Below are 23,758 nucleotides of genomic sequence, written 5' to 3'. Positions count from 1 at the left end.
TGGATGGGTACATAGATTTTTGTCATAGTATTCTCTTAAACTTCCCTGCATAGTCAAAGTAGTGAGTAATTTCTTTTAAAAGTAAGTAAACCTACATTGAGTTCTATTAGTTCCTTCACTCTTACCTTGATTATTCAGGACAGTCGTGACCCCAGGCCGATTTCTTCTGGTTGTGTTTTCGAATTATTTTGTCCTGAACACAGTCTTAATGTTAGTAGAAAGCTAATAAGCAAGCTTTAAATTAAAAGGACTTTTACTTTCTGTCTCAGCAACTTTTTTCTTTTAAAACTCACTTCCTAGCTATTCTTATGTGAGTTTCAGGTGTACAACATAGTGATTCACAATTTTTGAAGGTTATAATCCATTTATAGTTGTAAACTATTGGCTGTATTCCCTGTGCTCTATAATATATTCTTATAGCTTATTTTGTACATAGTAGTTTGTAGCTTTAATCCCCTACCTCTATTTCACTCCTCCTCCCTTCCCTCTCTCCAGTGATAATCACTAGTTTGTTCTCTATATATGCATGTCTCTTTTTTGTTATATTCACTAGTTTTAGTTTTTAGATTCCATTTATAAGTGATATTTTACAGTATTCGTCTTTCTTTGTCTGATGTATTTCACTTGGCATTATATCCTCCTAGCCCATCCATGTTGTTGTAGACAGCAAAACTTCATTCAATGGCTGAATAGTATTCCACTGTATATATACATACCACATCTTCTTCATCCATTCATCTGTTGATGGACACACCTATGTTGCTTTGGTATCCCAGCAATTGTAAATAATGCTGCTGTGAACATTGAGGTGCATGTATCTTTTTGAATTAGTGTTTATTTTTTTTTCCAGATATACCCCAGAGTGGAATTGCTAGATTATGTGATAGTTCTATTTTTAGGTTTATTTTTTGTTGTTTGGGTTTTTTTAGGCTGCACCCACAGCATGCAGAAGTTCCCAGGCTAAGGATGGAACCCACACCACAGCTATAACCAGAGCCATAACAGTGACAATGCTGGATCCTTAACCTGCTGAGCCACAAGGGAACTCCAATTTTTAGTTTCTTGAGAAACCTCCATACCGTTTTCCACAGTGGCTGCAATAGTTTTCATTCCAGCCGACAGTGTACGAGGATTCCCTTCCCTCCATATTCTCACCAGCATTTTTGGTTGTGTTCTCTTTAGTGATATTCTGACAGGTGTGAGGTGATATCTCACTGTGGTTTTAATTTGGTTTCTCTGATGAATAATGATGTTGAGCATCTTTCACGTGCCTCTTGGCCATCTGTATACCTTTGGAAAAATGTGTATTCAGATCTTCTGCCTATTTTTTAATCAGGTTCTTGGGTTTTTTGACAGTGTGTTGTGTGAGCTGTTTATATATTTTGGATATTAATCCCCTATTGGTTGTATTAATTGCAAATAGTTTCTACCATTTAGAACCTTGCCTTTTTGTTTTGTTGATGTTTTCTTTGCTCCACAAAAGCTTTTGAGTTTAATTAGGTCCCATTTGTTTATTTTTGCTTTCATTTCCATTGATCTGTGTGTCTGTTTTTGTGCCAGTAGCATACTATTTTGCTTGCTGTGGCTTTGTAATATAGTCTGAAATCAGGGAACATGGTACCTCCAACTCTGTTCTTTCTCAAGATCATTTTGGTTATTTCGAGTCTTTTGTGTTTCCACACAAATTTTGAAATTACTTGTTCTATGAAAAATGTCCGTGGTATTTTGATAAGAATTTCATTGAATCTGTAGATTGCCTTCGGTAGTTTGGTAGAATTAGCAATATTTATTCTTCCAATCAGTGAACATAGTGTATCATTCTGTTTGTGTGGTCTTCGGTTTCTTTCATTGGTATCATAGCTTTCCAAGTACAGGTCTTTTACTTCTTTAGGTAGGTTTATTCCTAGGTATTTTATTCTTTTTGATGCAATTGTAAATGGAATTATTTCCTTTGTTTTTCTTTCTTATGATTCATTGTATTGTATAGCAATGCAACATATTTCTGTAAATTAATTTCATAACTTTCTGAATTTATTGGTGAGTTTCAGTAGTCTTTTGATGGTGTCTTTAGGATTTTGTACGTGTAGTATGTCATCTACAAACAGTGTAGATGTTTTACTTCTTTTCCAATCTGGTTTCCTTCTATTTCTTTTTCTTGTCTGATTTTCCTGACTAGGACTTCCAATACCATGTTGAATTAAAGCAGTAAGAGTAGGCATACTTATCTTTTTCCTGATTTAGAGGAAATGCCTTTAGCTTTTCACTATTGAATATAATGTTAGCTGTGGGCTTGTCATATATGGCATTTATTAAGTGAGGTGTTTTTCCTCTGCTCACTTTCCTGAGAGTTTTTATCATAAATGAATGTTGAATTTTTGTTGAAATCTTTTTTTGTGTCTATTGAGATGACCACATGGTTTTTATTCTTCATTTGGTGTCTCACATTGATTTACAAATGTTGAAAAATCCTTGCATCTCTATAATAAATCTCACTTGATTGTGGTATTGCGATCCTTTTAATGTGTTGTTGGATTTGGTTTTCTAATATTTTGTTGAGGATTTTTGCATTTATGTTCATCAAGGATAATTGGCCTGTAATTTTCTCGTTTTGTGATATCTTTGTCTGGTTTTGGTATCAGGATGATACTGGCCTTGTAGAATGTGTTCAGAAGTGTTCCTTCCTCTGCAGTTTTTTTGGAATGATTTTAGAATAGGTGTTAACTCTTCTCTAAATGTTTGGTGAAATTCACCTGTGAAGCCATCTGGTCCTGGACTTTTGTTTGGGAGGAATTTTTAAAAATATATTATTATTACTTGGTTCAGTTTCATTACTGGAAATTGGTATATTCACGTTTTTTATTTCTTCCTTGTTCAATTCTGGGAGATTTTACATTTCTAGGAATTTGCCCATTTCTTCCAGATTGTCCATTTTATTGGCATGTAGTTGTTTGTAGTAGTCTCCTATGATCCTTTGTATTTCGGTGGTATTGGTTATAACTTTCCCTTTTTTATTTCTGACTTTATTGATTTGGGTCCTCTCTCTTTTTCTTGTTGAGTCTGGGTAAAGATTTATCGGTTGTATTTATCTTTTCAAAGAACCAGCTCTTAGTTTCATTGATCTTTTCTCTTGTTTTTTTTTTTTTATTATTCTTTTTTGTCTTTATTTCATTCATTTCTTCCATGATCTTTATGATTTCTTTACTTGTACTAATTGTGGGTTTTGTTTATTTATTTTTTTTTAGGTGTAACATTAGGTTGTTTATTTGAAATTTTTCTTGTTTCCTGAGGCAAGCTTGTAGTGCTATAACTTTCCTCTTAGAACTGCTTTTGCTATGTGTCATAGATTTTGGATCATTGTGTTTTCATTTCCATTTGTCTCTGGGTATTTTTCAATTTCCTCTTTGATATCTTCGTTGATCCATTGGTTATTTAATGGCATATTGTTTAGCCTCCATGTGTTTGTGGGTTTTTTTGCAGTTTTTTTCCTTGTAGTTGATTTCTAGTCACATAACATTGTAGTCAGAAAAGATACTTGATAATAATTTCAATTTTCTTAAATTTGCCAAGGCTTGTTTTGTGGCCTAACATGTTATCTATCCTGGAGACTGTTCTATGGGCATTTGAAAATAATGTGTATCCTCCTGCTTTGGGATAGTATGTTCTATATATCTGTTGAGTTCATCTGGTCTAATGTGTCATTTAAGGCCTACATTTCCTTGTTAATTTTCTGCCTGGATGATCTGTCCATTGATGTAAGTATGGTGTTAAAGTCCCCTACTATTACTATGTTACTCTCAGTTTCTCCCATTATGTCCATTCTTATTTGCTTTATGTGTTTAGGTATTCCTATGTTGGGGGCATATGTATTTACAATTGTTAAACCTTATTTTGTGGATGATCACTTGATCATTATATAATGTCTGTTCTTTTTTACCTCTTTTAACAGTTTTGGTTTTTAAGGTGTCTTTTGGCCGATATAAGTATTGCTACCTTGGCTTGTTTTGATTTCCATTTGCATGGAATAACTTTCCCCATCTCCTCACGTTGTGTGTGTCTTTAGATTAGAAGTTAGTCTCTTGTATGTTGCATATATAGTATATACAGGGCTTGTTTTTGTATCCATTCAGTCACTCTGTCTTTTGATTGGAGCATTTAATCCATTTACATTTAAAATAATCATTGATATGTATGTTTTTATTACCATTTTGTTCATTATTTTGGAGTTGTTTTTGTAGGTCTTTTTTGTTCCTTTCTTCTTGTGTGCTCTTGTGATTTGATGACTCTTTTTAGTATTGTTTTTTTATTCCTTTTTCTATTTTGTGTATCTATTATAAATTTTGATTTGTATTTACCATAGGTTTATGTAACACTATATATATATGATTGTTTTAAGTTGCTGATCTCTTAATTTCAAGTGCATATTAACACACCTGCATTTGTACTCTCCTCTCCTTAAAGTTACAGTTTCTGACATATTTTACATTTAACTGTCTTGTGTATTCCTTAACTGCTTATTATGGCTATAGATGATTATAGCTTCATGCATGGATGATTTCCTGCCTTTACCAATGAGTTTTTCCTCTTGTAATTTTTATATTTCTGGTTGTGGTCTTTTCTTTTTCACTTAGAGACGTTCTTATAACATTTCTTTTAAAGCTGGTTTGGTGATCCTGAACTCTCTTAGCTTTTACTTGTCTGTAAAACTTTTTATCTCTTTCAAATCTGAATGAGAGCCTTGCCAGGTAGAGTATTCTTGGTTGTAGGTTTTTCCTTTCCATCACTTTAAATATGTTGTGCCACTCCCTTCTGGCCCGCAGCATTTCTGCTGAAAAGTCAGCTCATAGTTTTATGGTAGTTCCCTTGTTAAATAACTTGCTGCTTTTCCTTTGCTGCTTTTAACATTCTCTTCTTATCTGTAATTTTTGCCATTTTAATTACCATGTGTCTTGGTATATTCCTCTTTGGGTTGATCCTGTATGGGACTTTCTGTATTTCTGGCCTTGGGTTTCCATTTCCTTTCTCAGATTAGAAAAACTTTCAGCTATTATGTCTTTAAATATGTTCTTAGCCCCTTTCTCTCTCTCTTTTCCATCTGGGGCCTCTATAAGGCAAATATTAGTGTGTTTGATGTTGTCCCAAAGATCTCTTAAACTGTTCTCATTTCTGTTCCTTTTTTCTGTTCAGCATCAGCGATTTTCACTACACTGTCTTCAAGCTCACTGATTTATTCCTCTATATCATTTAGTCTACTCTTGATTCCATCTAGTGTATTTTTTATTTCAATTATTGTATCCTTCATGTCTAGTTTTTCTTTATATTTTCTAATTGTTAAAAACTTCTAACTTCTCATTCTGTGCAGCTGTTCTTCGCCCAAGTTCCTTGATCATCTTTACGATCAGTACCCTGAACCCCTCAGGTAGCTGCCTATCTCCACTTTGCTCTGTCACCTCATTTTGCCTGATTTGCTGTTTTCATTTTTATGTATCTGGTAGGTTGGTTACATTCCCCTACCTTGGAGACAGGGACTTTTTTAGGAGATGGCAGCATCCCAGCAGCACACTCCCCTCTCATCACCAGAACTGTATGCTCTATGGGTGCCCCCTATGTGGGCTGTGTGCATCTTCCCTTTTGACAGGATGACTACTGTGAGCAGTCTGTAGACTTGATTGACCCCTGGTTCAGTTGGCTGCCAGCTGCTGGTTGCTGGGGCCAGGTCACAAGCGGCTGACTATGGAACTCTGTGGGGACCTGGGGCTAGTGCTGGCTCACTAGGAGGCACAGTCAGGGTTCAGGAGACCGCAGGGCGATTGCCTGCCCACTAGTGAGTGCAGCCAGGCCTTGGGACTAGTGCTGGCCTCATGAAGGGCAGAGCTGGATCCTGAGATCTCGTGTCAGAGCCCAAGGGTTCTAGAGCTGGTGTCAGCTCACTGGTGAGTGGGGCTGATTCCTGGTACTCTTGGCTGTGGGCTCTGGGATGTCCTGAAGCTTGTGTTCACCTGCTAGTAGATGGAGCCAGGGCTCAGGGATTCTGGGCCTGGTGTCTGCCTACTGGTGGTTGGAGCTGGGTCTGGGGGTCTCTTTCTGGATGTCTTGGAGTGGGGGGGGGGTGTCCCAGGTCTATTGCCTGTGCAGAGGTGTTTGAGACCATGTCCTGGGTCTTCTGGTGGTCCTGGCCGTGTCCAGGACAGTTGCCAGCTTTGAGGGTCCTAAAGAAGCCTGTCGGTTGCTGGGTGAGGCTGTTTCCATATCCAGTTGGTTGCTTGGCCTGAGACATCCCAGCCCTGGCCCCTATAGTCTGGTGGCTGGAGGACAGGACTGGGTCCTGAGGCTGGAGGAAGGATTCCCAAATGGAGCTTGCCAACAACAGTGTCCATGTGGCAGAACAAGCTCCCAAAAATGGCTGCCACCAGTGTCTGTGTCCCCAGGGTGAGGTACAGTGGCCTCCTGCCTCTCCAGGAAGCTCTCCAAGCAAGTGGGTGTGACCCAGGCTTCTTTCAAATTACTGCCTCTTCCCTGGGTCCTGGCAAATGTGAGGTTTTGTATGAACTTTTGAGAGTGGAGTCTATTTCCTCCACCCCTTTGGGACTCCTGGAAGTAATCCCTGCTGGCCTTCAAAGCCAAATGCTCTGGGAGCTTGTCTTCCTGGTACAGGACTCGTGAGCTGGGAGCCCAACATGGGGCTTGGACCCCTCACTTCTTTGGTAGAATCTCTGCAGTTATCCTCCTGTTCTCAGTTTGCCCAGTTGGAAGGTTTGGGACTTGACTGTATTACAACTCTATCCCTCCTTCGCATCCCTTGTTGGGTTCCTTCTTTGTATCTTTAGTTGTAGCATATCTTATCTATTAGGGTTGGTCTTTTTCATCAGTGATTGCTCTGTAGATAGCTGTGTATGTGCCACATTTTGGTGTACCTGTGAGAGGAGGTGAGTTCAGTTTCCTTATGCTCCATTGTCTTGGCCAGTCTTGAGGAGCAGGATTTTTTTAGAAAATTAGTCTACTATATAATAACAAAATAAGGGAAACGTCATTTTGGCATCACTTAGAGAAAAGTCCTTTCTCCATATTTATTTGTATGAATATGTATGATCATCAAATGGTCATCTAATCTGTGTTCGAAAACTTTGCACAAAAGACAGAATATTACATGCAATTGTGAAAATCCATTGGATATGCTAAACATTACTCTCATACTTGATTATACTTTAGGTTTAATCAAGACAGTCTCCTCATTGAGCATCTTGCCTCTCCCCTCTCCCTTGTCTACTTGACTCTCTGAATTTATCACAGATCTTAGAACTTGAGGCATATAACCAAATAAACCTAATGCTGAGACTATTATTTGGCACAAGTCATCATTCTTTAATTTAATTTCCTGAGAAATTATTATAATTTCTCCAAGCCCAGACTTCTGTCATATCAGTCTAGAAGATTTCTGAGAACCGATTTAGGGAACTCTGATTTAAGTGAAGTATTGTGAGAAGGGGAAAATTCTTTGGTTTTGCCAGAGAAATACATACTTGTGTAATTAGAGACACCTAGTGCCCCACCTCTTCATGTCAGGGTTCACTGTGCCCTGCAGACTGGTTATTGGTATCATAAAGATTTACCTTGGAGATTCTGAGTTGTGTGTCATGCAGCTAAAGCTTTTAAGTACTAGAAAGACTGGTCTGGTTGGGTTTGTCCCAGGTTTGAAAGAAGACTGCAGATATGAAATCTTGTCTAAATGGAATGGAGGAAGGTAGCATTGTGGCATGTGTTGCCCTTAACTCTAGACTACAGAATTTGAATACATGATATGATTTGCTTTTTTCTTAAGTACTATTTTATATTTCTGATGTGTTTTATCTGTGGAAATGTCATTGTTATCATTTTTGTTTCTCTAATCCAGCATATTTGATGGACCTTAACCCTAACACTCTTCCACTGCATTCCAAGTTTCCTCCTTGAAGTGGGTTTTTAAGCACTTAACTGTCTAAAAGCCAGCCCCCGACTCTCCCTTCCTTAATAGAAGTCACCTGAGTCATTGACAGTATTCCATATTTCTATTCCTCAAGTGGTAGTTCTACTAAGTAGTTTACTAGTTTGTTATACGGTAATGGGTAGGGGCAGTATAGTGTCCAAAAGAAACTTCTTTCAGCCATTTTATTGCCTATGAAATAGGAAGAAATATAAAGTGAAGAAAGATTAATATGAAGAGACATCAATATTTGGAAGTGTTGTTAGATCTTCAAATTTGGTTGTAACTAAATTGAGTGTTTTTTTAATTTATTTTCTTTATTTTTTTTTTATTTTGGCTTTTTAGGGCCACACCCACAGCATATGGAGGTTCCCAGGCTAGGGGCCCAATCTGAGCTACAGCTGCTGGCCTACACCAGAGCCACAGCAATGCCAGAACCGAGCCGCGTCTGCGACCTACACCAGAGCTCACAGCAACACTGGATCCATAACCCACTAAGCGAGGCCAGGGATCAAACCCTCAACCTCATGGTTTCTAGTCGGATTCATTTCTGCTTTGCCGTGACAGGAAGTCCCTAAATTGAGTATTTTTATTTCAGTGTGCAATGCAATGAAATTTGTCTGTATTCTTAGATAATTGGTTATTTAGTTATGGATTCCAGAGTTTTCACCACAGCTCTCTCTACCATAATATATTAAAATGCCAACTATAAAAGCAGTAGCAGCAAACTAAAACTGTGTAGAACATAGTTTAATCTTCCTTTGAAGACTTAGAAATTATTTAAGAGTAGGTGTCTAGTCACCATTATGAACATTAGTTATCTTGGTGTCTCACTTTTGTGGTGTAGGTCTGCAGGAAAAGACCACACCCAGGTGTTAAGTTTGTGTCATACTGCAAGCTCTTACTTGAATCTTGTGTCATTATTTAGAAAAAAATAAATGTGAAAAGGTAGCTAAGTTTCCTTCTTCTTGAGCCAAACGTCGCACATCAAAGACAGTGTCATAGCTACCAGGTGTTCTGGAAAGTCCAGTTCTACACAGGCTGCCCTCTGACTAATGTAATTTCATTGTGTGTGAGAGTGTGGTTGGAGAATTATGATTATAAATCTATTTCCACACAGTTATCGCTAAATTGTGAATGTATTTCCTGGTTAATGTAAATTAACTTCAATCAATAATTCTAGATATGATACTGCTATTTGATGTGAAAGAAATATACATATCCCTTTATCTGCTAGTAGGGAGCCCAGTTCAATATGGCAAACTACTCATGGCAGGTTTTTGGGGTTTTTTTTGTTTTTTTCCTACTAGCAGTTAAAAGCAATCAGAAATTACCTTGCTGTCTTTTTTTTGGGGGGGGGGGTCTTTTTTGCCATTTCTTGGGCTGCTCCCGCGGCATATGGAGGTTCCCAGGCTAGGGGTCCAATTGGAGCTGTAGCCGCCAGCCTACACCAGAGCCACAGCAACAGTGGGATCCGTGCAGCGTCTGCAACCTACACCACAGCTCACGGCAATGCAGATCCTTAACCCACTGAGCAAGGCCAGGGATCGAACCCGCAACCTCATGGTTCCTAGTCGGATTTGTCAACCACTGTGCCACGATGGGAACTCCACCTTGCTGTCTTAATTTAGCCAGTAGCATATAGTGGCTAATAGCTTGGGTATTGAGCCAAACCACCTGACTTTTAATCCTGGTTATTACATGACCTTAGACATGTTACTTAGCACTCTGTGCCTGGGTTTCTTCCTCTAAAAATGGGGATTATAATAGTTATTTTCAGAGTTCCTGTTGTGGCTCAGCAGAAACAAATCTGACTAGTATCCATGAGGACACCAGTTCGATTCTTGGCCTCTCTCAGTGGGTCAAGGATCCAGCATTGCCCTGAGCTGTGGTGTAGGTTGCAGACACGGCTTGGATCTGGCATTGCTTGGCTGTGGCGTAGGCCAGTAGCTATAGCTCCAATTAGACCCCTAGCCTGGGAACCTCCATATGCCGCAGGTGCGGCACTAAAAAGACAAAAAAATTAAAATAAAATAAAATAATAGTTATTTTCCTTATAAGTTCCTGTGAGAAGTAAATGGTTGATAAATAAAAAACTTATGCAATTTCTGGCACTTACCAAGCATAAAATAAGTGCTGGCTATATTGATATCATTATGTCTTTCTCCTTTGTAAGCTCTGTGATAGTGAGGAACTTGTCTCGCTGGTTCCCCACTGTGCTCTCAGGACTTAGAACAGTTCCTGAGATATAGCAGCACTCACATGTTTGTTGTTGAATGATAGTAATTAAAATGCAATTCCCATTCCTTTGAGATATTCCTATAAAGCTGAGACTAAAAAAATGCTTTTTCATGTGCATAATATGCAGTGGCCAAACTCAACAGATATTTTCATCAAATCAAAATGCAAATGCATGTATCCTGGAAGCCCTGGCCAATTATTGAAAGTAGAAATTTATTCCCATAAGAAAAAGAATGGAATTGCCGTATTTGCTTTGACACAATTATATATTCATGAAACCCAAAAGGATCAGCTAAAATTGTTGAGTTTAGAAAATAATCAGATTTGACCCATACATAAAGAAATCATTTGTTAGCATACCAGTAATTACCTGGTAAGGCCACTGAAGAAAAAAAGAAAAAAAGCAACAAAAACAAACAAACAAAAAACACCTAAAATACCTAGCAATATTTCTCACAAATACGTAGAATGTGTTTTTTCACAAAGAAAACGAGAAAACTTTACTGCAAGATAGAAAAGCTTTAGAAAAATGGTGATATGCCCTGTTTCCAGGTAGAAATTAAAATTTTTCCAAATGTATAAGGTTTAAAATATAATGTTAAACTACTGTAAAGCAAACTCATTTATTTTTATTTGTTAATCTTACAAAAATTATTTTAATGTTTGTTAGAAAATGTTAAAAGTGAACAAAGATGGTTTGATAACTACTCTTTAACAACAAAGAATCATAACAAACAATCTGCTAGCAACTAGGGGAGAATAAAACTCCCACAAGTTCAATAAATTTTAATATACTAATGTTATGGTATACTTGTGTGGTATACTTGATAAGTATACTTGATAAGTTACCCCAGTGTGCTATAAATGTCTCATTAGCAGATAAGAGAGCACATCATTTAATCTTATAACAAGGATCTCAGATGCAGGTGAAGTTGTAATTTACCCAGTGTCAGAGCATGTCAGAGATAGCATCTAAATTATGCTGATGATTCTAAGTAAACTTCAGTAATTGTTATAGAGAACATTAGTTTCCTCTTTAATCTATGTAAAGTCTAGGATGACTGCCTTGTCCCATTTTGCTTAAGACTTTACTGGTTTTGACACCAAAAGTCTCATGTCCCAGGAAACCTCTCAGTTACAGGCAAAACAGTTACAGTTAATCACCTTTATACCGTTCGTAGAAAAGATGCTTAAGTCTGTAAATAGTGTGTCCCGCAAAATGTCGAGAAAGTGTTTAATCTGGTCAGAGTAACCCATTTAGTGGCCCATCTAGACCATAGGTTACTCTCAGTGCACAAAATTCCTCCAGGAGGATTTATCAATTCGAGGGATTTACAATTTGATTCACTCAAGGAACCATAGCAGGGTTCAGTGAGACTCCCATAATTCTCTGCAAACTGAGTGGGATTGAGGCCATATGGCTTAGCCTTCCATCCTGCAAATAATCTCTGAGCTTGTGGTAATTTGTTGTATGTTGACTTCTAGAGGAGTTTTCCCTGCAGGCTGAGCTTCTCAGCAAAAGTCATTTTCCTAAGAATTTGCGTGCAAATCTTTTGCTGTAATCTTTCTAACATATCAGTCAGTGGAAATATTTTACTGTATATGAATTTGCTTATTTCTTGCATTGCTCAATGAAGAATTTATAGATGAATGTTAATGGATCTCATGCTTTTTTATGGGTGGGAGTGTTTTGTATTTTATATGCCATTAGTTTGACAAGTATGTTCTATATCATAATAGGATTGTCCTCTTTATAAAATGAGAAAGAGGGAGTTATTTTTTCAGTTTTATTTTCCAGATGATAAATGGTATGAACATTTCTAACCACTAAATAAAATATTTGGGAAATTAACTAGAAATGCAGTTTCTAGATTTATGCCATTTTAAGTATTGTTTATCATGAAGATCTCCAAAGCAATATATCAGAGTAAAATTCATGTCCCACTCATTATCCTATAGCCTGCTTTGGGTAGCACAGGAAAGATGGCTGGTTTACCAAGCTTGATTTCAAAGTCATGAGTTACAGTACTTCAATTTGCTTACAATTCCATCAAATAAGATCACAGGCTGATGAGAACCTACAGAGCCATGATATTATTTATAAAGCAACTGTTTCTTCAATTTGTCTGCTGAAAATTTTCTACAGAATGGAAAATATACTTGTAATAGACTATTTTTGTAATCAGCCTGTTAGGATCTGCATTTCTTTTCACACTAAGTAAAAATATGACTTCTTCTCACAACTAAGGTAGTTTCTTTTTATTATTTTTTTAGTATCTAAAAAGCACGGCAAGCTCATTACTTTCTTACGCACATTCATGAAGTCTCGTCCAACAAAACAGAAGTTGAAGCAGCGTGGGATCTTGAAAGAAAGGGTGTTTGGTTGTGACCTGGGAGAACATCTTCTGAATTCCGGTTTTGAAGGTAAAAATAAAGTTTATAATCTCATAATTTCAGTTTCTGATCTCTCCCTGTTGATTTTCTGTAATCAGGTACGGAGTAGATTAGGCAAGCAATACCTGTTCCATTTAAGTTCCATAGCAGGTATTGAACAACCTCAGGCACTCACCCGAGTTCTGGGGATAGCTGAGAATCAAGAGGGATCGAAGAAGGCACTTTGGCCTCAGAGGTGGTTATGATCTGTTCAGGAAGAAGCAGACATTCTCACACAGGCCGCAGTAGCTCTGCTCGTTCACATTATTTTTATATCTGTCCAGATAGCTTCCTCAGCCAGTTTTCCCTCTCACATTTTATCCTAAAATATTTATTTTCCTTTTGGAAAAAAAAGTCATAGTTTTGAAACTATGCATTACCAAGACTAGCCTCCTAGTTTTTATAGCTAAAAATTTAAATTCCTTTCTCTACAAGTTAGAGTCTTACTCAACAATTCAGTGGTTAGATGAATGGATGGCGGGGCTTAATGGATAGGAAGAAAGGAAAAATGGAGTTTTTCTTTGATTTTTTTTTTAATAGCACTTTCCTCTGCATCTCCTTTAGAGATGCTAGATTATTAAGGAAGTATCTACCTGTAATACTGATAAGTACCAGAAATAGATTATTTGTGAAATTCTCAGTCTTTATGGGAAACACCCAATATATATTCTTTAAGAACATCACTCGTGAAAACTAGTATAAATACCAATAAATGTCAAGTTCAAATTAAGGTCTTACTCATTGCCTAAAGAATGCCAGTATACTTATAATATGAATTTAGTGCAGACTACACTGTTGTTTCTTTAGGGAGAAGACACAGTATTATTTTGAACAGATGTTATTCCCAAACTAATAAAAAGCTAATGCAGTTACTAACAAAATCAAAAAAGACAGATGAACAAAAACTCTGAGGATTATTTTTGCAAGTAGTCAAAATGCACATGGAATAATAAGCCAATGAGAAGATCAGAAGAGCATTATGAGAGGGAAAATCAGTGATAGAAAAGGAAATATGTATCTTTACTGATTTAAAACAATATTCAAAGCCAGAGTGTTATTTTGTAGAGAATGAAATATGACTGATGAATGGAATAGTTTGGAATGTTCAGAAGTAGTCGTTCTTCTAGATATGGGTGCCCTTTGATAAAGCATGGTTGTAAAACCAGGACATGAGGATAGGGTAATTATAAATACATACAGAGAAAATGAAAAAGCAATTTTTAAAACCTTAAATTCTCTCATTATGACACTGAAAGTTCAAAAATGTATAAGAGTTAACTATTTTAAACTCATAGAAATGTTACTATGGAATGATTTTGCTTTGAGATCAAAAAGTAATAGCTTTCTCAGGTGAAAAAAATAATAAATGGAAGGTCTCTTGTGGCTCAGCAGGTTAAGGATCCAGTTTTGTCAGTACAGTGGCTCAGGTGGCTGTTGTGGCACAGGTTCTAGCCCTGGCCCAGGAACTTTCACATGCCATGGGTGTGGCCAAAAAAAATGTAAAGGAGGAGATTATTTCAAATATGCAATTACCATATAATGAACATAACAAATTTAAAGGAAAATTGCCACATACACAGAAAAGAAAATGATCTTTTCTTGGGGGTGATGTGTGATGAGATGCTTCTAATATAGTGTATGGAAATATTAGTTGGGTTTGTGAGAAAATTAAGCACCTGAGTATAAAAATGGAGAAAAGATATAAACTTATGATTTTGACAAAGAGAAATTTAAAAAAATGCAGAAAAGTGTCTATGCTTATTTGGAATCGTAGAAATGTATCTTTAAGCAGTTTTAAGATACCATTTTATGTAGGTAAACATTATTAATATAATAAAGCTTAATTATAATATCCACTGCCATTAAAAACAGCAGTGATTTTTACTAGTAGGTAAAAAGTATTGGTTTCAGGTAGTTCTGGGAATTACTGCCTTTTTGAAAACATTTTGGCACATCGGAGCAAGAGATTTTACTTATAGTGTTCCTTTCATGTCACAATTTTTCCTCAGGGTTTAGCCTCAGGCTGTGTTCTGATAGAAACAAAAATGTTCGTTTTAGTGTTATGTATGAGAGAAAAAAAATTGAATATCAACTTTTAGGGAAATTGCTGTATAAATTATGAAGCTATTAAAATTGTAACTTTCAATACAATACAAAAATTTCAAAGATGTTATACAGGCAGACCTCATTTTATTGCTTTTAGCTTTATTGTGCTTTGCAGATAATGCATTTTTAATAAATTGAAGGTATGTGGCAGCCCTGTGTTGGGTAGGTCTGTTGGTGCTAGTTTTCTGACAGTGTTTGCTTACTTTGTGTTTCTGTGTCACACTTTGGTAATTCTTGCAATATTTCAAACCTGCCATAAGCAAAAAAGATTACAACTCGTTGAAGCTCAGATGATGGTTAGCATTTTTTTAAGCAATAAAATGTTTTTAAATTAAATGTATGTACATTGTTTTTTTAGACATAATGCTGTTACACACTCCATAGACTACATTATGGTGTGAACATAACTTATTTTCACTAGGAAACCAAAAAATTTGTGTGACTTGATTTATGGTGACATTGCTTTATTGAGGTGGTCTGGAACTGAACCTATAATATTTCTGAGGTCTGCTTGTATAGAAAGGGTTGATATACCTTTTTTTGTGGATAAATCAGACTAGTTTGTCATTTTTGTGGGCATAAAAATTATAAAATCAAAATAATTTTTTGTTGTCTTAGTTTCTTTTTCCTCTTTGTGTGTCTCTCTTGTTTTCTATTTCTTTTGTATCTCTTTTTGTTCAACCTTCCTTGGATGTGATCATCATTATGAGGGAGTGTTTTCTAGTTTGTTATGAGCTTTCAAACATCAACTCAGCAAGTTTTAGCTGTGCTTAGAAGTTTTGGATGTGTTTCCATTCTCAGTTATGGTAGAGAGGACAGATGCCAGTATATAATTTCTTTCTGAGAAATAAGTTTAATAACTGTAATGCTCATGCATTCCCTAACTGTGATAAAATCTATTCTGGTGGAACCAAGAGTTTTCATGTCATTGCTTTTTTTTTTTTTTTTTTTACATAGGACTTAATTTTATTTGGGGCACATATTTGCAACCAATTATCCTTAAAATAAGATTTGAAAGGAGATTGACATTTTAAAAAGTGAGATCTTTGTAGACAACTAGGTAAAATTGCGTTTGGTACAAAACATAAAAAAATATTTTAAAACCCAAAAGTGAGGAAAGTCTGTTGCCCGAACACATTTCCGCTTGAGTTAATTTGGTCCTTTCAACAAGAGGCTTTTTTAAAAGTAGTGTAAATATACTGGAATTTTATAGTCAGAGCACACTGGAAAAAAACAAGGCCCAAATAAGCCCTGAAATTAATCCTTTAGATAATCTGATTTTTCTAACCAGAATCATGATGCACTTCCTAATGTGCAACACTGTATGCTATGTATGCCAGATCTGGAAGGCACTGCCTTGAGAATGAACATGACTGTTTCATCTGTATTATAGAATGCTTGTATGATGCCTGCTGAAGGGATCTAATAAATAACAGATGAATGAGGAAAGGGAATGAATGACTGAATAAATAAAGACAAAAGACCAGAAATGAAATTTAAAAACTATCAAGAAAAATCAGGGACCAATTCTTGTCCTACTTACTTGAGATAAGTAAGATACTTCTTTTAGCCACGATTCGAATCTTAAGGGTCATTAGGGGTTGCGTGGGGAGGGGGTTGTTTCTTTTCTTTTTAGGGTTGCACCTGTGGCATATGGAAGTTCCTGGACCAGGAGTCAAATCGGAGCCACAGTTGGGGCCTACACCACAGCCACAGCAATATCGGATCTGAGATGAAACTGCAAACTATGTTTCAGCTTGTCCCAACACCAGATCCTTAACCCGGTGAGCGAGGCCAGGGATCAAACCCGCATCCTCACAGAGACAGCATTGGGTTAACCTGCTAAGCCGTAACAGGAACTCCAAGGTCATCAGTTTTAACTTGAATAAAGTCTTAAAAGTATTAAATAAGAGTGAATTAGAAGTGTATTATTTGGAAAGTGTGGGAAGAATTCTTAAAGTCATATCACATTTTGGAGATTTCTAATATATTTTGACTGGGTTATTGTTTAATGTGCACTTGGCTGGTTGGTTTAGATGGTTATGTGGGGAAAGGTAGCTAATAAAATACCATTTTTTGGTTTGTTTGTTTTTGCTTTTTAGGGCCACACCTGTGACATATGGAAGTTCCCAGGCTAGGGATCTAATCGGAGCTCCAGCTGCCAGCCTACACCACAGCCACAGCAACACCGGATCTGAGCCACGTCTGCAACCTACACTATAGCTCACAGCAATGCTGCATCCTTAACCCACTAAGTGAGACCAGTGATTGAACCCACAACCTCTGGTTTCTAGTTGGATTCACTTCTGCTGTGCCATGATGGGAACCCCTAAAGTACCATTTTTTTTTTAATTTTTTATTTATTTTTTGTCTTTTTGCCATTTCTTGGGCTGCTCCCACGGCATATGGAGGTTCCCAGGCTAGGGGTCGAATCGGAGCTGTAGCCACCGGCCTACGCCAGAGCCACAGCAACACAGGATCTGAGCCACGTCTGCGACCTACAGCACAGCTCACAGCAACGCCGCAACGCCGGATTGTTAACCCACTGAGCAAGGGCAGGGATTGAACCTGCAACCTCATGGTTCCTAGTCAGATTCATTAACCACTGCGCCACGACGGGAACTCCCCCTAAAGTACCATTTTAAACTAAGATTTCTTCTAATAATATATTGGGTTTTCATATTCCTTTCTTACATTAGTGAAAAAAAAATTCAAATATTTTCTCTTTTTATCTTCCTACAACTGTTCTTCAGTTTTTGCTCTCTTTTTTTTCAAAATGAAGTTTATGGTCGTCTCTTTCATTTTGCTACCAATTTTAATTAAATATCTCATTTGTCTCTTAAAAATTCTAAGTAATAGTGATATTAAGTTATATGGTTTTATTTAGGAAGCTGCATTATGTGATTGTGTTTTGGACATTCAACCCTTTTACTTAGAGAACATAAAATGTAGAGAAACAATTCAGGTATTTTCCAGGAAGTATGATGTTTATAGAGGTTCAGCCATATTTTCAGGGAATGGTCTCTAACTCCCTGCATTTTCAAGATTTGCCTACTTGTTTGGGAGAACATAAGCAAATATGAATATAATAGCACATGTCTGTATGAACCCCAAGAAAGTTGTCTATAGTTTTAAACAGTTGGTAACTTATTTTTATGAAAATTCTATAATGCAAGCTGGGAGAGCCTGATATTATGGAAGTAACACTCTGTCCTCTGAAGAATCTTCTTCCAACACAAACCTTTTGTATACCTGGGTGAGTTAGCATGCTAACTTGGAGCAAGCACAATGAGAAGCATCTTCTCAGAAAAAAAAAGTAAAAGCTTTGTTTTCCTTTCTTTAAGTAATTATATCAATTATTCTAATAATCTCTAAATATATTTTCTTTGAAATAGTTTATAGAAATTTTCTGGCCCCCATATTATTATTCTACCTCTCGTTTTCAGGATAGAAACCTAAGGGACTGATGTTATCATTGATGAAACAGTTTCAGGAATAGGAGTCATGCTCATAAAAATACTTTATATTTTGCATTTTGCATATTATTTGGGCATGGCGATTGCTTGTAATATCAAAGTCAATCCACAAAAAGTACCAGCCTGTTCTGCCTGCCCTTTATCTCTACCACATATACACAGTCTCTTTCTTATTACTAAACTTCTTGAGTGTTTTTAGAGGTAAAAAGCATACCATTGAGAATGAATCCAATTACACATGAAAACAAGATCCCTCCTCTACTGACATGACCACATGACTTTGTCAGCCTCACAGGGTATCTATAAACTCATTAGTTTGCTAATTGTGTACATTGTGTCAAGACAGTGCTCCTGGGTTTTGAATATACAAAGAGGAACAAAGCATGATTTTTTGCCCTTTAAGAGCTTGACTAAGAAGGGGTAATACTTGTATAAATAGATAATAATTCACAATAGCATAGTTCTGTGGGCACCTAAAACATAGCGCAGCTACTTCTACTTGGGGATATTCAAAGAAGTCTTGCTTAAGGATCATTGAGTTGGATTTTGAACAACAGCCAAGAGTTTTCTGTAAGTAGATGGTGGTAGAGGGAGAATCCAGGTGGAGGAAATGGGTTTTCTTCTACTTGGAACTGAGGGATTTACAGAATAGCCGGTTTGTATGAGACTTCGCTTGGCCTAGAGTTGTGAAATATGGAAATATGATAATAATAAATGGTGAAGGACCCTCAAATCCAGGCAGTACAATGCCATAGTAGTTGGACTGCTGGAGTTAGAACCTCATTTCTGGCTGCCTGTTTACTGCTTGTCCTGGGGTAACACTTCCTTTCTCTCTAAGACTCAGTTTCCTCTTTCTAAAATGGGGATAGTGGTAGAACTTTTCCCGTAGGATTTCTTTGAGAATTAAATGACGCTATTCATTGCGAAGCACTTAGCCTGACACCTCTTACATGCTCTTAGTATATGTGCTGTTTTAGAAAAGTTATTCAAAGCTAAGGATATTAAGTTTTAAATGTAAGTTAGGGTGTAGAATTTAAAAGAATGCAGGAAATAGAACCAAAGGTAGGAAAACCAAGAAAAAGTTTTTGTAATAATAAAGAAATGATATGTACTGTGGGATACATCAGCTGAAATTACCTTATTAAAATATATTGTTTGAGGGGGTTGGGAATTACTAAGGGTTTGGGATGGACATGCAGTCAAATTTGCTTGTGATGATTATTGTACACCTATAAATGTAATAATGTTCATTAATAAAAATAAAATAAAATAAAATGTATTGTTTGGGGGAGTTCCTGTCATGGCGCAGTGGAAACGAATCCAACTAGGAACCACGAGGCTGCAGGTTCAATCCCTGGCCTCACTCAGTGGGTTACCAATCCGGTGTTGCTGTGAGCTGTGGTGTAGGTTGCAGACGCGGCTTGGATCTGGCGTTGCTGTGGCTGTGGCATAGGCCGGCAGCTACAGCTCCGATTAGACCCCTAGCCCGGGAACCTTCATATGCACAGGTGCAGCCCTAAAAAGACAAAATTAATTAATTAAAATATATTGTTTTATTTGTCACTTTGAATATAATAGTTTTCTAATATAGTAGTTTTTTGCAGACCAAATGCTCTTCTAAGCCATTCTTTTCATGGATTGTAGCTTAAAATGATGAAATAAACATGGTCATTAAAACCTGTGACTTCATTTGTCTGCATTGAGAAACAAATGAAGTTCAAATTTCAGTTATTGTAAATTTTTAAAAGGTTATAAAAATGTTTTATCATAAAATTCCAATGGTCTGTTCTAGACCGTAGGCCCAAATAGCTGCCTGTTTGTGTTAGTAGCCAGAGTGCCCTGTTTTTCTTTCTGATTCTTGTTAGAATGTCCTTTATGACGTTAACAATACTAAGTTGAAATGTCAGTAATTTTAATGTAGAGATGGGCAGGATATTAAAAGATTCCCTTTGCTTGAAATTGCTTTGATCTTTGCATTATGTTGATGTTTTATTTATTGGCTATAATTGGAATTAGCATTAACCATGAAGAGATAAAAGAAATTTTTAAAGGTAAAAAATTGCAGCATTTAAGAGTAGGCAGTTGTTGTATTGGGATAAGCATTTAACTTTGCACATCTATTAGCTATGTATAAAATTCAGCTGAATAACTGAATTTTTTAAAAAGTGTAGAATGGTTTTAGAACTAAACAGTTCACCTACTATTGAAACATGATCTAAATGAGTCTACTGCAAAAGATCTAAGAAAAACCATCCGAATAATGTGAGAGCTCTTTCACATCCCTAAATGTAACAAGGTAGAACCAGTCTTGATTATTCAGGAACCAGTTATCTGGTTTAGATGTAAAATTAAGTAAATATCCCCTTGTCATTTTTTGTAGTAGATTAATCTCCACCCCTTATAACTTTAATTTACAAATTATATTTTGCTAAGACATTCTCATTTTTGGTGACTTTGTTTTCACTGAGTAGCCTCGATTTAATCCATGTCTTCAAAAATTCTCTTTAGTCCCCCAGGTTCTTCAAAGCTGTACAGCATTCATTGAGAGATATGGGATCGTGGATGGAATATATCGTCTCTCTGGCGTTGCCTCCAATATCCAGAGATTACGGTAAAACCCTAACATGGCATTTTCTCTTTCATCTCTACTGTAATTCATTAAAATGAAACGGTTTCAAAATTAAGTTACTTATATTGATAGCCATAATTTTCAGTAAGATAGTTTAGATGAAGTAGGAAATAATAATCCATATTATTCTCTATTTTTCTAAATGCCATTTCTTCACTGTAGTATCAGAAAACAGTGTTCCCTAATCTCTTCAATGCTTGTATTATCTCTTTACAATATTTCAAAATTTTTAAAAATTGAATTTGAACCTATAACCATAAGAGATGAAAATTTGCGTCGCAGTAGAATTATTCTTTAAAGTGGATGAAAGTGATTCTAACCTCCTTTCACCCCAGTTCAGTCGTGTATGTTCAAGTGCGCATGTGTTAACATATTACACATCCATATTCCACACCAGTGAGAAAGTTTTATTTTTGCTTAATCTCTTAGATTCTAACCTATTCTTAATATGTTATCCTTTATTTTTCACTGTGGTACAGGGTAATTGCCATTATTCCATAAGGATTTTAATAGTGTAACTTGACCAGAGTTGTCTCTATTTTTAGGAATACATGTTTAGAAAATGCTTACATTGATTCTTATACTAAAGACAGTTCCAGTCTTTAGTTTCAGATGCAGCAAATCTCATATTCAGATTGTCCACATACATTAATCCTCTAGGATGATAAGTAGTCTCGACGTCTTTTGTTTAATATTAATTAATCTCCTGAAGAGTGAACTTAATCAGTGTTAGTGTTCTGAGCACAATTCTTATTTCACTCACTTTAATGGTGCAGATTTTACTTTCCATTAAAGTTTGGTATTGGCTAGGAATGGCTTTGTATTGTTTTTGTCTTCCTTATCCTTCTTCAATAAAGTGGTCCTGATTTGTACTTCTTGTATCTGAGGAATTTTTGGTTGTTCATGGACCAGCTGCTGCTCAACTCTACTTTTGGCAATTAAAATTGCCAAAATATTGGGTGTTTAAACCAATAGAATTAGAAGTCCTGTTTTCAGATCTGTGTGATGAGAGTTGTTCTTTCACGTATCGTTTCAGAGATTTCTGTCTATTTTAATATTAAAGATGTGCCCTTAATTTCCATTTAGAAAAATATTTGTCTCATGATCAGACATATGATTACTCCTAAAGTCCAAATAACATAACTTCTATGAAATATAGTCGTTTGAAGAAAATAATTAACTCACTGAGGTAGAGGTTAATACTTTGGGCCTTTTCTTTCTATTTTATAGTGATATTTTCTTTTCTTTTAAAAAATAATTTTTTTTGTCTCCCATCTATCTTTGTTAGCCATGAATTTGACTCGGAACATGTTCCCGACCTGACAAAAGAACCCTATGTTCAAGACATCCATTCTGTGGGCTCCCTGTGTAAGCTGTATTTCCGAGAGCTCCCAAACCCTTTGCTCACTTACCAGCTTTATGAGAAATTTTCTGTGAGTACGAGTCACTTTTAAATAAGTTCTGTGGAGTTCCCATTGTGGCTCAGCAGTAACGAACCTGACTAGTCCATGAAGATTCTGGTTTGATCTCTAGCCTCGCTCAGTGGGTTAAAGATCCAGTGTTACCGTGCACTGTGGTATAGGTTGCAGGTGTAGCTTGGATCTTGCATTGCTGAGGCTGTGGTGCAGGCCAGCAGCTGCAGCTCCAGTTCAACCCCTAGCCCAGGAACTTCCATATGCCACAGGTCTAAAAGGAAGGGAAAAAAAAATCAAGTTCTGTTTGAAGTTTTGCTATGGTTTTGTTCAAAACTTATATAAAGATTGTTTTGATTATATAAGAAATAGTCCTATGAGTAAAAGGCTTCTTTACGGAAAATGAAAATCACTGCTGGTTAGTCCATAGTCTTCACTGTATTCACATATTCATTCTTTCAGTTTCTGACTTAGAGCCATGAATCTTATAACCTTTGATACTGATTATCCTAAAGTTTTAAAAATACTATCTTATAATAGATTTCAGTGTCTACATGGTGGAAACAAAGTTTACTTCCTCAATAGTACATTGTTTCCTCATCCTTCAGCATCAAAGAGTAAAGCCAGTTAATCTCAAAGTGAAACTGAGTTGTAAGTGAAGCACTTCACTTTCTACCAAAAAAGCCTACTAGTTTATCTTGCATTGTGATTGTCCTAGGATGCTGTTTCAGCAGCAACAGATGAAGAAAGGCTGATAAAAATTCATGATGTCATCCAGCAGCTGCCCCCTCCGCACTACAGGTAAAACCACATGCTGTAAAATATACCATCCAGAATTATAAGTCATTTGTGTAAAAGTGGGTTCCTGGGGTTTCTAACTCTTAAATTTCCTTGGAGTTCTAACTAATTAAACTTCCATTTTTCCATACATTTATACCTGTCTTTGTATCCCCAGGGTCTGGCACAGGACTTAGTACCCAATAGTCACTTAATAAGTGTTGGCTGAATAAATAAGCAAATGATTGACTGGACCTGTTTGTTTGGTTTTTGAGATACTGAGAAATTGCTGATGGTATTAGGTGTATGACCACAGGTTTGAATATTTTGTGAATTACTCATGTCCAGAATATAGACACAGATTTGGGTGCTTATTTGCTGAATTACCCAGAGGATGACCCTTAAGGAATCTTCACCTTTTTAGGTTCTTTTTTCTTCTTGCTGCTCACTCTGGTTGATTTCCACTGCTTTGTCTTCCAGCTCACTAATCCATTCTTCTGCCTCGTCTGGTCTGTTATTGAATCCCTCCCTCTAGTGATTTGGTTAGATTGGTTTATTTTCAGCTCTGTAACTTCTGTTTGGAACTTTCTTAGATTTTCCTCTTTGTTGAAGATCTCTCTGTGTTCCTTCCTTCTTTCCGTGAACACCTTTATGACCATTATTTTGAACTCTTTTATCAGTTAGACTGCTTATCTCTAGTTCATTCTTTTTTCTGAGATTTTGTCTT

General features: G+C 36.5%; 1 protein-coding gene across 1 annotated transcript in view; it reads left to right on the top strand.

Annotated features, from left to right (window-relative positions):
* The window catches only part of ARHGAP32 (Rho GTPase activating protein 32), a 184,314-nt gene that overhangs the window by 134,176 nt on the left and 26,380 nt on the right, over positions 1–23,758 (top strand). Inside the window, 4 exon segments of the mRNA XM_047754460.1 lie at positions 12,473–12,622; positions 20,722–20,824; positions 22,131–22,275; positions 22,973–23,055. Of these exon segments, the coding sequence (XP_047610416.1) occupies positions 12,473–12,622; positions 20,722–20,824; positions 22,131–22,275; positions 22,973–23,055 (481 nt within the window).

This window comes from Phacochoerus africanus, chromosome 11, assembly GCF_016906955.1.
Source record: "Phacochoerus africanus isolate WHEZ1 chromosome 11, ROS_Pafr_v1, whole genome shotgun sequence".
NCBI classification, from domain to species: Eukaryota; Metazoa; Chordata; class Mammalia; order Artiodactyla; family Suidae; genus Phacochoerus; species Phacochoerus africanus.
This window is presented reverse-complemented; position numbering and strand designations above follow the sequence as displayed.